This window comes from Triturus cristatus, chromosome 4_1, assembly GCF_964204655.1.
Source record: "Triturus cristatus chromosome 4_1, aTriCri1.1, whole genome shotgun sequence".
Lineage (NCBI taxonomy): Eukaryota > Metazoa > Chordata > Amphibia > Caudata > Salamandridae > Triturus > Triturus cristatus.
The window spans coordinates 708,768,454-708,784,169 of record NC_140585.1 but is presented as its reverse complement, the minus strand read 5'-3'; the positions used below and the strand labels follow the sequence as shown (position 1 = coordinate 708,784,169).

The following is a 15,716-nucleotide window of genomic DNA, read 5'->3' as shown; positions in this document are numbered from 1 at the left end:
TCCATCAAGTGCGCACTGGATGCCGCAGACACAGCTGCCAGGGCCATAAACACTAGCGTCATGCTGCGACGACATGCCTGGTTACGAATCTCCGGATTCAAACCTGAGGTGCAAAACAACATACTCAACCAGCCTGTCAACCCCAACTATTTATTCGGCCCGGAGGTTGACACCACCCTAGAGAAAATAAAGGACACGGACACTGCAAAGTCCATGGGGGCTCTCCAGACTCAGTCCTTTCGGAGCGGCTCCTTTCGTCGCCCCGGAAATAGAGGAGCAGGTAGCGGACAGGGGTCACAGCTAACATACAACAAGGGCAATACACAAACCACCTACGATAAAAACACCCGGGGTGGATATCGTGGCTCCAGTACAAAGGGCAGAGGACGCGGCTACGGCAACACCAGGTCCTCCCCCAAGAACAAGCAGTGACGCCCTCTTCCTTCCTCCCGACCACATAACACCTGTCGGGGGAAGGCTACAAAGGTTCCTGTCCACCTGGAACTCCATCACCACGGACAGGTGGGTCAAAGATATTGTCAAATACGGTTACTGTCTAGAACTAACCTCCACTCCACCCACAATACCTCCAAAAAACCGTCCTATGTCCTCAGAGCACTTAACGCTCTTACAGCAGGAGGTGCAAAGTATGCTTCTAAAAGGCGCAATAGAGGTCGTACCCGTCCACGAGCAAGGTACGGGGGTGTACTCCCTGTACTTTTTAATACCGAAGGAGGACGGGTCACTCAGACCTATATTAGACCTGACACCCCTAAACAGATACATTCTTTCCGAGCATTTTCACATGCTCACTCTCCAGCAAGTCCTCCCGCTGCTCAAGCAGGGAGACTTTCTAGCCACACTGGACCTCAAGGATGCGTATTTCCACATACCCATTCACCCATCACACAAAAAATACCTCAGGTTCACTGTTCAAGGGCAGCACTACCAATTCAAAGTCCTTCCCTTTGGCGCGACAACGGCACCAAGGGTGTTTACAAAGTGCCTAGCTACTGTGGCGGCACATCTACGGAGGCAGCACATACACGTCTACCCTTACCTGGACGACTGGCTCGTTCAAGCGAAGTCAGCCCAGCAATGTGCCAGCCACATGTCCCGCACCATTCACCTCCTTCACAGTCTGGGGTTCTCACTAAATTACCCAAAATCCCATCTACAGCCCGCACACGTACAACAGTACCTAGGTGCGACTATAGACACTCTGGCGGCCACAGCTCAGCCAAATTTGGTGAGAATCAACAGCATGCAAATGCTGATTTCAAAGTTCAAACCACAACACTCCCTTCCCGCGCGAGTGTTCATGCAGTTGATAGGCATGATGGCCTCCTGCATCTTCATAGTCCCCCACGCGAGACTACATATGCGCCCGCTTCAGGAGTGCTTAGCACGTCAGTGGAATCAGGCTCAAGGACAGTTGAAGGACCTAGTGTTGGTGAGCGGTCGGGCATACAACTCTCTGCATTGGTGGAATCCACAAAACCTTTGCAAGGGCCGACCGTTCCAAGAGCCTGTCCCACAGATAATACTGACGGCGGACGCGTCTCTCCAGGGATGGGGAGCTCATGTACTCCGTTACACAGTGCAGGGACTATGGACACAACAACAAAAGAAGATGCACATCAACCTTCTAGAGCTGATGGCAATCTTCCTCGCTATGAAAGCTTTCAAAGTACACTTGTGCAACAAAGTCGTGTTGATCCGGACGGACAACATGACTGCCATGTACTACATACAGAAGCAGGGAGGAACACACTCTCCACAGTTGTCACATCTGGCTCAGAGCATGTGGAAGTGGGCCATTCAAAGGAACATGTTCCTCATGGCAGAACACCTCCCCGGCAAGGACAACCAGATGGCGGATCTGCTCAGCAGACACAGCCACCAGATGCACGAGTGGGAGTTACACCCATCAGTACTCCAACCGTACTTCCAGCAGTGGGGTCATCCAGAGATAGACCTATTCGCGACAAGCGAAAACGCAAAATGCCAAAGCTTTGCCGCCAGGTTCCCACATCCGCAGTCGCAGGGCAATGCGATATGGATGAACTGGTCCGGCAGATTTGCGTACGCTTTTCCCCCAGCACCACTGATACCGCTGGTGGCACGCAAACTGCGTCAACACTCACAGACGCTCGTCCTGGTTGCTCCAACGTGGGCACGCCAACCGTGGTACACCACCTTTCTCGAACTTTCCGTGGTGCCGCATCAAAGGCTGCGGATCAAACCCGAGCATTTAACGCAGAACCATGGAGAGATTCAGCACCCAGATCCGCAACAGCTGAACCTGGCAATCTGGCTCCTGAAGTCCTAGAGTTTGGCTACCTCAACCTGCCACCTGACTGTATGGACATCATTAAGGAGGCCAGGCGACCCACTACCAGAGCTTGCTATGCAGCCAAATGGAAGAGGTTCGTCATTTATTGCAATAATAATGACATTAACCCGCTAGATGCATCCATCCAAAACATTATTTGTTACCTATTACACCTATACCGATGCAATCTGGCGTACACCTCTATACGTGTCCATTTGACCGCAATATCAGCCTATCTGCAGACCAGGCAGCACCTCTCTCTATTCAGAGTGCCTGCCATCAAAGCATTCTTGGGAGGACTCAAACGAGTCATTCCACCAAGCCACCCACCGGCTCCGATGTGGAACCTCAACTTGGTCCTCACACGCCTGATGGGTCCACCCTTTGAACCTCTACACTCATGCGAGATTCAATTCCTTACCTGGAAAGTAGCTTTCCTAGTAGCGATCACTTCTTTGAGAAGAGTTAGTAAACTCCAGGCACTAACCGTTCAAGAGCCATTTATACAGGTTCACGCCAACAGGGTCGTACTACGTACCAACCCCAAATTCATGCCAAAGGTGGTATCGCAGTTCCACATGACTCAAACCATTGAACTGCCCGTTTTCTTCCAAAACCCACAAACTGTCGCAGAAAGGGCACTCCATACACTAGATGTCAAAAGGGCCCTCATGTATTATATCGACAGGACCAAACCCTTTAGGAAAACACAACAACTTTTCGTTGCCTTTGCCCCACACCACAAAGGTAACGCTATCTCCAAAGCAGGAATAGCCAGATGGATCGTTAAATGTATTCAAATTTGCTATCAAAAGGCTAAACGCACTTTAACGATTCCCCCACGAGCCCACTCAACACGTAAGTTAGGGGCCTCAATGGCTTTCCTAGGAAACATTCCTTTGCATGACATATGTAGAGCAGCCACCTGGTCCACTACACATACATTTACCAAACACTATTGTGTAGATGTGCAATCAAAACAGCAGGCAGCTGTAGGACAGGCTGTTCTCAAAACTCTTTTTCAGACTGCTGCAGCTGGCACTGGTAGCCGCCGCTAATAAGAGGGCACTGCTATATATTCTATGCACAGATATGAATTCAGCAGCCCACATGCCTCGAACTGAATATGCTACTTACCAGTATGCATCTGTTCTTGGCATGTAGGGCTGCTGACATTCATATCGCCCTCCCTCCTCCCCGGCGCCTGTGGCAGCTGCAGCTCTCAGAATTACTGTAAGCATGGTCATCACTTTCTATATCTACTCCATCACTGCCACAATGGCAAAAAACAATCTGAGGATGGAGAGGATGCCCATGCGCACTGTAGTCCAGGGGAGGAGTCACCTATCCCAGGATACTTCGAAGACTCTTCCAGGACAACAACGTGCAAACATCCGGACCCAACACTAGGCGGCGATCTATGCACAGATATGAATGTCAGCAGCCCTACATGCCAAGAACAGATGCATACTGGTAAGTAGCATATTCAATCTGCTACGAGAGGAGGTCTCCATCCTGCTACAAAAACAGGCCATCAAAGATTCCTTGGCACCAACATCAGCAGGGTATCTATTCCCGTTACTTCTTGGTCCCAAAGAAAGGTCCAAACAAGGAGTTCAGGCCTATACTCCATCTCAGACTCCTAAACAAATTTGACCTCACAGGGAGATTCAGAATGTTGGCGTTATACCAAATCATTCCACACGTTCATCAGGGAGACTGGATGTGTTCTATAGCTCTTCAGGATGCTTATTTTCACATCCCAGTTTCTCAGAAGCACCGAGGTTTCTAGGATTCTGAATACAGTCAGACCACTTCCGGTTCAAGGTCCTGCATTTTGGGCTAAAGTCTGCTCCACGCACCTGCTCAAATTGCATGTCAGTGGTAGTGGCGTTCCTGAGAAAGAAAAAGATCTATCTTTACCTAGACGATTGGTTGCTCAAAAGTGCCTCTCTCACACTGTTGTAGGAACATCAAAGATGCTGCATTCACCTCTTAAACCAGTTAGGCCTGTGCGGCAACTTCAAGAAATCTGTCCTCAGTCCAAGTCAGAGGATACACTACTTGGGGGTAACTCTGGACGCTGCAAGCGCAAAAGCGTTTCGTTTGGAGGAGAGACTATCATCGATACTCCACAAGAGTCGGTCTCTCCTGAGAACACCTCATCCCACAGCCAGTCAGGTATCCTCTCCTGGGTTTGATAGCTTCATGTATCTTCATTGTTCCGAATGCCAGGCTATAGATGAGACCCTTACAGCAAGCTCTAGAGGACCAATGGTCTCTGGTATCTAACTGTTGGGAGGACACTGTAACCCCGCTCTCTCTGTCCAAATCTCCATAAGATGGTAAATGCAAGGGTCTCATCTTCTGAAAGGAACTCCTTTCCTACAGGATCTTTACAAACTCGTCACAGATGCGTGCCTTCAGGGCTGGGGTTGCTCACATGGCATCTCTTCAGGTCCAGGGGATGTAGTAGGGGAAAAAAAACTTTGACACATCAACATGCTAGAACTCAGAGCAGTGCATCTAGCGCTCAAGGCGTTTTTTCCCTCCATAGTCAAATTCACTGCTGGTATGACGGACGATACAACGATGTATTACCTGAACAAGCAAGGAGGGACCAGATCCAGACCCCTGTCTCGGGAGGCTCAAGCGATCTGGAAATGGCGTCTTGCAAGGAACATTTCGAGCCCTGCAGTTCACCTCCCAGGCACCCTCAATGTACAAGCTGATGACCTAAGTCTAAACTTCGTCGAAGCACACGACTGGGTGCTAAAAGACAAGAACTCAAGACCTCTTTCGGAGATGGGGCGCACCAGACCTAGACATATTTGCAAACACAGGAAACGCAAAATGCCGCGCCTTTGCATCCAGATACCCCCAAACAGGCTCCAGGGGGAATGCGCTGTTGATCGACTGATCAGAGAAATTACTCTGTCTTTCCACCAGTCCCTCTCATACCTCTGGTGATAAACTTTACAGGTCCAGGACACAGATGATCCTGATTGCACCAGAGTGGCCTAGTCAGTGGTGGTGCCTGGACCTGCTACATCTGTCCAAGTTGCGCCACAGGAGATTGCCATGCCATCCGGATCTACTTACCAAGTCAGGAGGGCAGGTTTTTCATCCCAACCAACCATCACTGAGATTGACAGCAAGGCTCCTGAGATTGTATGCAGTTCTTGAAGGAAGCGAGAAGGCCTTTGAGAAAGTCATATGCTTTCAAATGGAAGCGATTTTATCTGAGGTGTACAGCTAATGGTTGTGACCCTATCCGGGGCCAAGCACAGGCCATTGTGCCTTATCTGTTGTACTTTGATAGAGAATTGTAAACCTGCTTTATCCGAGTACATCTGGCATCAATTACAGATTATAGAAAGTCTCCCTCTCAGGCTGCTTTCTTTCAAATGCCAGTTGTTAAAGACTTCCTGGAGGGGCTAAACAGGTTTTCCCACCAATTGGTTTGCCTTCTCCTGCCTGGGAACTTAATGTGGTCCTCTCTAAATTAATGGTCCCCTCATTTGAACCCATTCGCAAAGCTTCTCTACAGCACCTCTCTTGAAAGGCTGCTTTTCTAGTGGCAATTACCTCTGTTCGCAGGGTGAGTGAGATTCAGGCCTTATGCTCTACGGAGCTTTCTTGTTTTCCATGCGAACAGTGGTGCTGAGGACTCACCAGAGTTTCCTTCCTTAGGTGATCTCGGATTCAGTCAATTACCCTTCCCACATTCTTTTCTAATCCTACCATGCCTCCTGAGAGGGCGTTACATTCACTGGATCTGAAAAGTGTTGAAATTCTATCTGGATAGAACAAAGGGCATAAGAAAGTCTTTGTTAGTTATGGTCCATTACACACTGGTTTCCCCGCCTCTAAAAGGTCCATCGCTCGAAGGCTAACGTGATGCAATACACTATCCAATCAGCTAGCACACAAGCAGCTCCCTGGCAAGCCAAGGGCTCACTCTACGAGAGGTAAAGCTGCTACTACCGCTCTGCTGAAAAATTTACCTATCCAAGAGATATGCAAAGCAGCCACATGGCGTTCAGTCCACACTTTGCACGCCATTACTGCTTAGATTCTGATACTCAGGCGGATGCTCAGTTTGGGCAAGCATACTTGAGAAATGTATTTGGATAATAGATGACTGAAAACAGGTTATGGTATGCAGGTATTCGTCCGCAGGGTTCAGGGATGTGCTTGCGACTCTATTCAGTGCTTATGACTATTGATGAGTGTCCCCTGGAAGGGAAGGATAAGTTACTTACCTGGATAAGGTACTTACCTGTAATCCTAGTTCTCTTCCAGGGGTATACTCGTACTCAAAGTCCTAAGCAACCCTCCTCCCTGGACGTATACTATGTCTATAAAGAGTTCTGTTACTCATGTTATGAATACAATGTAATATGCTGTCAAAAGGACCTGCCCCAACTATCACTTGTGGGGCATCATGGGAGCCTGGAGGTCTTAAAGGCACAGTGCCATTTTTTTCTGAGTGTTTTATATGCAGCCTTCTAGGTTAATCTGCCAATCACCTTGGCTTTTTTCATTTAAATAAAGGCTATGTTCAAAAACAAGTTGGCGGTACATTTTCTGTCATGAAAATTTTATTTTATGTTTGAGTATTTCAAATGATAAATCGAATGCAATATTGGCATATTTGAGACTAATATTATTTAGGCTGCATATTTATGTAGGTGTATATTTGAGATATATATGTATATATATGTGTGTGTGTATGTATCTATATATTTGTCTGTGTGTGTATATATGCATGTGTGTATATATGTAAATATGTTTTGTTTTTTAAAGCCCTGTGGTCCTGGCACTTGGGCGGGACTACTCGGTGCTTATGACTTTGAGTATACCCTTGGAAGAGCACTAGGATTACAGGTAAGTAACTTATCCTTGTGGTGCCTCCAGTGACTGCAGGAAAGAATTGTTTGATGGATTGTGGTGGGAAATCAAGTCTGACGCCTGTGTTGCGGCTGGTGGGTGGTTAATCTGATTGAAAGTATCTTGTGTTAATAGCTGACCAATAACTGAGAACCTTGTTAACTTAAGGTAGTGCGGAGGGTTTTATGAAAACTGTTAAATGGGGAATCATGGATTGGAGGCGGGTTGATAGTGAGAGATGTCATGTGAGCGATGGAGTGGTTGAGTTTATCATCGCCGGTAACTGGATTGGATTGTTGAAAATCGAAGCTGATTGAGTTGTCTACAGTGTGAATAGATGAAGTGTTAGACGTGGAGTAAATGCCAGATTGAATTATCGGCCTTGGCTACAGGAGGCCACGTTTTTCTCAAGGTACAGTTAGGAGGGAGAACAGTGCACTGTCTAGTCCTCCGGTTGGGAGGGCTAGATGATCATGGGCGAAATAAGCATGCAAGGGTAGTGAGGGGTTTTGTCGCCAGAGGATGTCCCATGAGTGACCTGGGCCGGGTTAACAGCGCAACTGTTAAGCAGGTCTCATTTAAAACAAGCATTGGCATAGCCAAAAGGTCTTGCCTTTGGGACTTTATAATTGTTTAACCCCTTCGCCGCGGCACGAATTCTGCAGCGGCGCTGGGGGGGTGCGGGGTGAGCGCGGCGCCGCCATGCTCGTGACGGAACCACTCCGTCATGAGTCACGGGCGAGCTGTGCTCATGACGGAGTGGTTCCGTCACGACTCCGCCCACACTCTATTTCGCCCGCACAGGCGGGGAATCAGTGCCGCGTGGGAGGAGCGGCCGCAGCATGACGGAACCACTCCGTCATGAGCACACGCCGCCCGTGGCTCATGACGGAGTGGTTCCGTCATGAGCACGCAAGGGTGCAACAGTTGCATAACTAAACACTTATAAGGTCCCAAAAGCGAGACCTATTGGCTATGCCAATGCTTGTTTTAACTGCTGCAATCTATTGAAGCCTCACGGAGAACATCAAAGCGGCCGTGTGGCCGTGAAAGGGATCGCCATCAAACATCAAAGTGGCCCTGCGGCCGCGAAAGTAATCATGATCAAGCGCCCGCGCACATGCACTGTAGCTCTAGGCTGGCCTGGTAGCACTTTTTGGAGCCCTCACAAAATGTCTCGCCAGACCAGCGCATGCGCTGGGTCAGGCGAGACCTAAAAGGGAGGCACTGGTCAGTGGTAAGTCGACTAGGGCTTCTGGACTGCCTTGGCATGATTCTTGCTGATTATATTTTGACGGAAAGAGCTGGTGACCTCCCCGCTAATACACTGCATGATGCGTACATGGCCATGAAAACCATACCTTCCCACCGCTTCGTAGAGATGAATGGGCTGTGCAAGCTAAAATGGCCCCGGGTGACTTGCTTCCTTGGTTATATGAAGTCAGAGCTGCAGATGGGTGTGTGGCTGGCGACTGCAGGATTAACCGTTCATATCCCAAGATGGTGTAGATTTGTTTTACTGATCAGAGAATGTGGGCCATTTGTTAATCTAGACTCGCAGTAAGATATGAGTTTGGCATTCGTATGGTTGAACCTACAAATTGATTTTCCCAAATAGCGTCATGAGAAATTTAAATATTAACAAGTTTGAATCTCCTGCCACCTTCTGGCAGGATCACGAACAAAATATTTTAGTAAGTACCTCATTAATTAAATTTTGATCTTGAAGCATAATTTTGTAATGCTTCATGAAAGTTGAACAATTCTGGGGCACTTTCTCCAACAATATAAATAAAGGTAAACATGTATTTGCATTTTAGATTACCACTCCTAAGAAATGGTGACTGTTTCTTTCGGGCTTTAGCTGAAAAACCTCAGCTTGTTCTAACCTTTGCACTTACCTGCCAGTAGTCCCTTTGTCTGAGCCTGTCGCTCCCACCGGTTTCCAGTAAGTTTGACACACTATTGTACGACTTTAAATCAGTTGGCTCCTGAGCCCATGTTTCCTCATTTCAAATCAGTTGCCTTTTTTATGATAGAATAAGAAATCCGCAAGTTTCTGAATTGACTGTTGGGTTACTTCAGCAATTTTCATAGTTCTAGAAGTGTGGTAGCAATACAGTCGTTTAGGGTGGAAATTCTAAATCACTTTTGTGCCTGTTAAAATGCCAAACCTCTCTTCTGTGCCTATGAAGATAGACCATGGCACTTCATTGTAAACGTTTCTTGGCCACAGGGTCTGGCTCTTGATCGTCGGGAAACGCTACTCAGTTCTCTGGTTGGTCATTAACAAAGGGTCACCGCCGTTTGTGTAGTATTACACATGCAACCCGTTCATCCTCCCAAAAGGGGGAGGGGCACTGTGCCGTTTCTGAAGAATGACGAGTAGCTCCGAATCTGGCAACGGCACCAGTGAGGGAGGTTAATGATGCTCTGTTTCGGGTAGAAAAGTGAAAGGTTAGTATGTTGCTAGGATGTGACCAGCAGGTGGCAGAAGATACTAACTAGCGTGTTACTATAAGAAAGGGTGCCCATCCTGCAGAAGCAGTGTTACAGGTAAGTAACTTATTTGTGCACTATTAATGAGGTCTCTTAATATGTTGACAGCAATGTAAGTATTTTTGTGAAATTGTGGCTGATTACTTGCTCTGCCCTCCCTAATGCAATATACCCCTTAACAATAGACCATGATAGATTTTACTTAACCTCGTATGGCTCGAGGTTTAATTGATGCTGTTAAAAATGCATCTATTCTTTTGGGATCGTGACTTTGCATGGTTACTTGCTTGCTAAAGTAATCCATTTTAAGAAGTAGTTCTAGCAGTTTGACCATAATTGACTAGTTATCGGCAGCGGTGCTACTTAACCATCTTTTACAATCTGCTAAATGTCTTGGCCTGAAAATAATAAACTATTGATTATTGCAGTGAGTGAATTATTTTTTTGCTTTTATTTTTCAGCACTTGTACAATTCTGCTGCCTTCAAGGCACGAACAAAAGCTCGAAGCAAGCTCCGAGACAAAAGAGCAGATGTTGGCGAATTCTTTTAGATCGCAGTCTATTTTTAAACTAGTCATCCACCTTTAATAAAAAAAAAAAGAAGTAAATCTACACGGATGTTCAAATGTAAAAAAAACAGCTCTATAGTTATTCTGGTTAGTCAAGTAAACCTTTCATAAACAATATTTTTTTGTATTCTTATAACTTTTTTGTTGTACAGTATCTAATTCCTTTGTGTGTACTGTATATAGAATTAATAATTAACTTGTTATAAAGTGTGGAAGTAGAGCTGCAGGTCAACTGCTTAAGTATATCATAGTCTGAACAATACTTGTACAAACTGGGTTAAATAAATTAATAAAAATGATTTAACTGCATGAATTTGGTTCAAGTCTGACTGGCAAGTGTGACTATGTATGCAGTGGCATTAGTAACCATTTTACCAAAATCCGTGGTATCGGTCGTGACATTCCCCCTCCCTCGAGGGTAAAAGTGGAAGTGACAAAAGGCAGTCTTCGGAAGATTTTACGAGATGGATAGTTTTTTGTATCTCCAAACTTTAGCTAGCAGTGGTGGCTTTGCCAAGGAATATACCTACCGCAGACCTCTGTGGAACAGCAGTCTGGTCCATGCTGTTGATACATCTATACTGCTATCAGCCAGGGTATACTGCACAAGCTATTTTCTTGAAGCCTGGTATGGCATGGCATATGCAGTCTCCTATTCCAAACAGGTTGCTCCATCAAACAATAGTTCCCAACAAGCAGAAAAGAACAGATGACCACAATTGATAGAATGAGTTATCTTCATTAAGATACCCATGTTCTTACAGTTCCTCAGGGCCGGCTCTAGGGCGGTGCGATCGGTGCCATCGCACCGGGCGTTGACTTGGGGTGGGGGCGTCATTTTTCAAATATATTCTCATTTTGAAAGCACCTGCTGACCCTTTCCTGGCCTTCAGCAATTATCAGGCATTAATTAAAATGTCAAGCTAACTGGTGATTAATCATCTTTCTGGAAAGAGACCGGAGGTTTGTCCTGCAGAAGTTTTGACTCATACTAAGGTAGCACACAGGGTTCCAATGCCTGCTGCTAAGAACGTAGATTATGCAGATAAAGTGCATATAATCATGTAAATAGATCAGTGTTATTACTTCTGTAGCTCGTTTTGTAACTTGCCCTTTATAAGTCAAAATCCTAATATAGAACATTGATTTATTAACTGTCATCAAAGAGATGTGTGTAAACTGCAAGGTATATATTAGAGCTACATGTTTTTTTTGCCCAGTCTTTCATCATCCTAATCTTGTGAAAAGGGTTCATTGGGGTAGAAACCAATTCTTATTATGAAAGAGAACTCCTAACAATGATGTTACGTTTTAAATTTAGAATGTGTGCTTTTCCAGAATAAGGACTCTTAAACTATATTGCCTACCAGTATCAATGACATGTCACTCCTACACCACACCTTGTAATTCTGTCTGATGTAACATTTCCTATACACTGATTCACACATATGATTGTCTCTGTGCAATGTGTGTGATATGTAAAGTGCTGCAACACCTTACACTGGTATGAGTGGCGCTATGAAACTAAATGAATCTAAGAGACCGTGGTTATGGAGACTTGAGGGGCACTGTTAAAGGGTGCTAGTGAGGGAATCTGTGGCAGAGGTGGTCATTGGGGGGGGGCGCCAACAGACATTGTCGCTCAGGGCGGCACTAGTGCTAAAGCCGGCCCTGAGTTCCTTCTCCGTACGCGTTTGTGAAAGAAAAAGAATTTAAAGCATTGCTATCCCTTGGAAGTAAATGTACCTGTCACTAAAACTGACTCCATCTAGAAGAGTCATGACCTTTGCTAATGTTTCAACAGTCTTCCAGTGGCTGCAGCGAAGCGCTCAAACGTGTATGCAATGCAGGGCAATCACTAAGTACACTCTATAATTTAGTTAACAAAATGCTACTGTTGGTTATGTCACATTAGTTTTAGGTAGTGTAAGGTTGCGGTTTGCCATAGTTTGCTTTCCTGTCAGGAATCCATGGCACTGGTGAACTGGTTATGCAAATTTTTCCTGTCAAAGTATTTCTGATTCTTCGTCACGTGTCCGTGCTGAAGAGGTTGTCAAATCCATACTTGACAAAGGTAGCAGTTTACCAGCAATAATTTGAATATTGGGTGTGAAGTGTATGCATGTACATGTATATGTATGTGTGTATCTGAAGATCTAGATCTTCACTAAAAAAACATTAAAGTGATGATATAGTTGTGTGAATCAGTGCCAGCAACTTTTCGTACTAAAAAAACTACATTCTCCAGTTAGCAGAGCTTACAAGAACCTGCACCCCAGCCCTGCACTGCTTATGACCTCACATTTGACATCACTCATGACATCATTGACATCTAAAATTACATCACTGATGGCCTCATCCAATGAGTGTTTTATAGTTTATATAGTGGCGGGTAAGTACCATATTACTTCCTTAACTAATTTTAAACACCCTTTGCCCAGCTAATGGGTGTGTACAAAACACATGTTTTCCTAATGCATCATAGGTGTATAGAGGTTTTGAACATGTTAAAAATCCTTGTATTTAAGAATCACTGTGTGCAGGTGACAGTTGACTACTTGTGTGCAATATGTTCGGTTCGACACAAGGTTTTTGGTTCTGTGGAAAGTTTTTAAGAGGGCAAAGATTCTACATAGTAGATACTAAGTTTTTTAAGCAGCCTTGAGTATTTTGACAGAATAGTCTCAGCATGACAAATTCTATATAAGATGGACGACTGCGCAATGCTCATTCTTGCCTCAGATCCTCTCTGCACTCGACCCGGCGACTAGATGGTGTCATTGGACACGCAGGACTTGTACTCTTGTATACGTCCTACAGTCCCACATACTGGTTCAAGGTAGGCTAGGAACATTTTCAGTTTGCTGTGCCCCCTTTGTGTCATCCGTGCCCAACAGTTCATGCAAATGGTGACTGCCCATCTTCAGAGGCTGCTGTATACCAGGTTTTCTCATACCTCAACAACTGGCTTTTGAACGCAGGTTGACCAGTCATTGAACCACCACCATACAACTGTGAACCTCTGGACATAGTTGGGGTTCACAATCGGTGAGCTCAACCCCAACCTCACTCCTTTGAGGCTTCCATTCATTGTGGCCATCGTGGACACATAGTTCAAGTCCTTCCCTCAGCCATGATTCCAGGCTCTATCTTCAGTCGGTGAGAGCAGCTCTGATACTTATTGGCCTCTTAGCCTCCTGCATCCTTGTCCGGTACACCAGGTGGCAGATGAGGGCTCTTAAATGGAATTTGAAGTCCCAATAGGCTTGATGCCATTCAGGTCTTGGAAAAGATGGCCCTATATGAAGTGGTGGCTGCTCGAGCACAGTTGGTCCAGCAATCTCCTTTCCCCACCCAGAGCCAACTGGTTATGGACTTGTCTTTGCTGAGCTGGGTAGGAGAGCTTGGAGTAATTGGGATTCTCTAGCAGAGGTCTAGCTCCACATCAGTCAGCAGAAGTTGTGGGCCATTTGTTTGGCTCTTTTGGCTTTTCTGCCATTCATCAATGGCAGGTTGGTTCACGTTCTCATGGACAATACTGCCATGTGGTACTGCAACAAACATGGTGGCGTGGGGTCATGTGAGAGTTGGTTGGATCTCAGGGACATTTTCCTAATCCCAAACCCCCCTGGCAGGTCCCTGAATGCCAGAGCAGAAGATCAGGTGGATGACAAATGGTGCTTACATCTTGAAGTTGCACAGTGCATCTTAACAGTGTGGAGAACGCTGTCTAGATCTTTGCACCACAATCAGGAATGTGCAGTGTGAAAAGTTGTACATAGTGGCATTTCTGCAAGAACTTTAGTTAGGGGATGTGTTCAGATTGGAATGGATCGTGGGACCCCTGCACATCTTCCCACCCTTGCCTTTCCTGCCCAGAGTTCTGAAGATAAGGAACAGGGCCAAGGTCATCCTGGTGGCTCTAAATTGGACCGGGAGTGTGGTACCCAGACGTTCTGGGCATGCGCATCTATGCTCAATCTGGCTACCATGTTGTAAGGACCTTCTGTCCAGGCAAGAGGAGAGGATCCTTCACTGCACAATGTACACACAAATGCCTGGAGCTTGAGTGGTGGTAGCTGTCTGCATTTGACCTGCCACCTAAGCTGATGTCATCCTTTCCACCAGGCACCCTTCCACAAAATCCATTTATGCCAAGCGCTGGGACAAATTTGTCGGCTGGTGTAGTTTGTGACACTGACCCATTACACACAAACTGACATCTTGTTTGTTTTGTCTTTATCCCAATAAGGTCTTGTTGTTGGCACTATTAAAGGTTTTGTCTGCTCTTTTGACTTCTCTGCATTTGCGGGATCAATTGTCCCAAATCAAATCCCCTATTGTGATGAGATTTGCTTAACTTTTGACCCTGTTCCTTTCGAAACAGTTTGATACTACAGTGGGGCTACATCTTGGTCTTGACATCACAGGTGTACGTCCTTTGAGCCAATGCAAAGCAGCTTGTTGTTGACTGACTTCACAGACAGTCTTCCTCATTATGATCACATGACCTCGTCACTTGAATGCGCTTTAGTCCCTGTCAGTGCAACCACCCTAACACCTTCCTTTTCACCAGAAAAGTTGATGCTGATGACTCGAGCTGCATTCTTGCTAAGTCATTACTCCCTTCCACGTTTGGCAGTCCCATCAGTCTGCCTGCATTCTTTGCTCCTCCTCACTCCTTGAAATAGGTTTTACATTTAAGGTACCAAAGACCAAGGGGACGATCAACTTTTTATGGTGGTCTCCGGTGCGAAGGAAAGGAAGGCTGTGCAGAAGAGGACCCTATTAAAGTGGATAGTCTCTGCATTAAGATCTGCTACACATTGGTCAAGGAACAGTATTCAGAAGATCTGAGAGCTCAGGCTTAAAGGGCTACGACTACTGCCTCGGAGTTGAAATTTGGAGTTCTTGTCATTCACATCGCCAGGCTGACTTGTATCTGTGCACATGTTCACGAAGCACTACTGCCTTGACAGGTGAATCTGGCAGCAAGGGCATTTCACCTGCTCTGTCCCGCAAAATGTTTTGTGCCATGAAGAGAAGAGCTGCACCATGCACCTAGCGTTGCACTTAAGCAATGCTGTGATAGAATAGGGATTTAGTGTGGCATCTGAGGTGTATTCGAATGTGAAACTTGTTTGAGTATCCTCCCGAAAGGTGTTCCTAGAGCCATAAAGCGCCTCAACCCCTTCCATCAGTTCCCTGGCCTTGAACACGGATCTGGAGCTCGCTCTGATAATATCAGGAGTTATTCAAAATATTCTTCAGTGCCCTTTGTCTCCCCATAAGCGATAAGGGTTCATACCCTGCAGAGACCGGGTCAGATGTCTGTCACCCACCCAACATCTGCCTTTGGTGTCTCAGTTCTGACCACGTCTCAGTTGTGAATCTTGCTAGAGTATGCACCCCAAGCCCAT

General features: G+C 46.0%; 1 protein-coding gene across 1 annotated transcript in view; it reads left to right on the top strand.

The window, feature by feature from the left end:
* IFRD1 (interferon related developmental regulator 1) overlaps nucleotides 1–10,605 on the top strand; it is a 138,546-nt gene extending 127,941 nt beyond the window's left edge. Inside the window, exon 12 of the mRNA XM_085653182.1 lies at nucleotides 10,189–10,605. Within this exon, the coding sequence (XP_085509308.1) occupies nucleotides 10,189–10,278 (90 nt within the window). The 3' untranslated portion in view covers nucleotides 10,279–10,605. The remainder of the gene's footprint in view (nucleotides 1–10,188) is intronic.
* The last annotated feature ends 5,111 nt before the right edge of the window (nucleotides 10,606–15,716 follow it).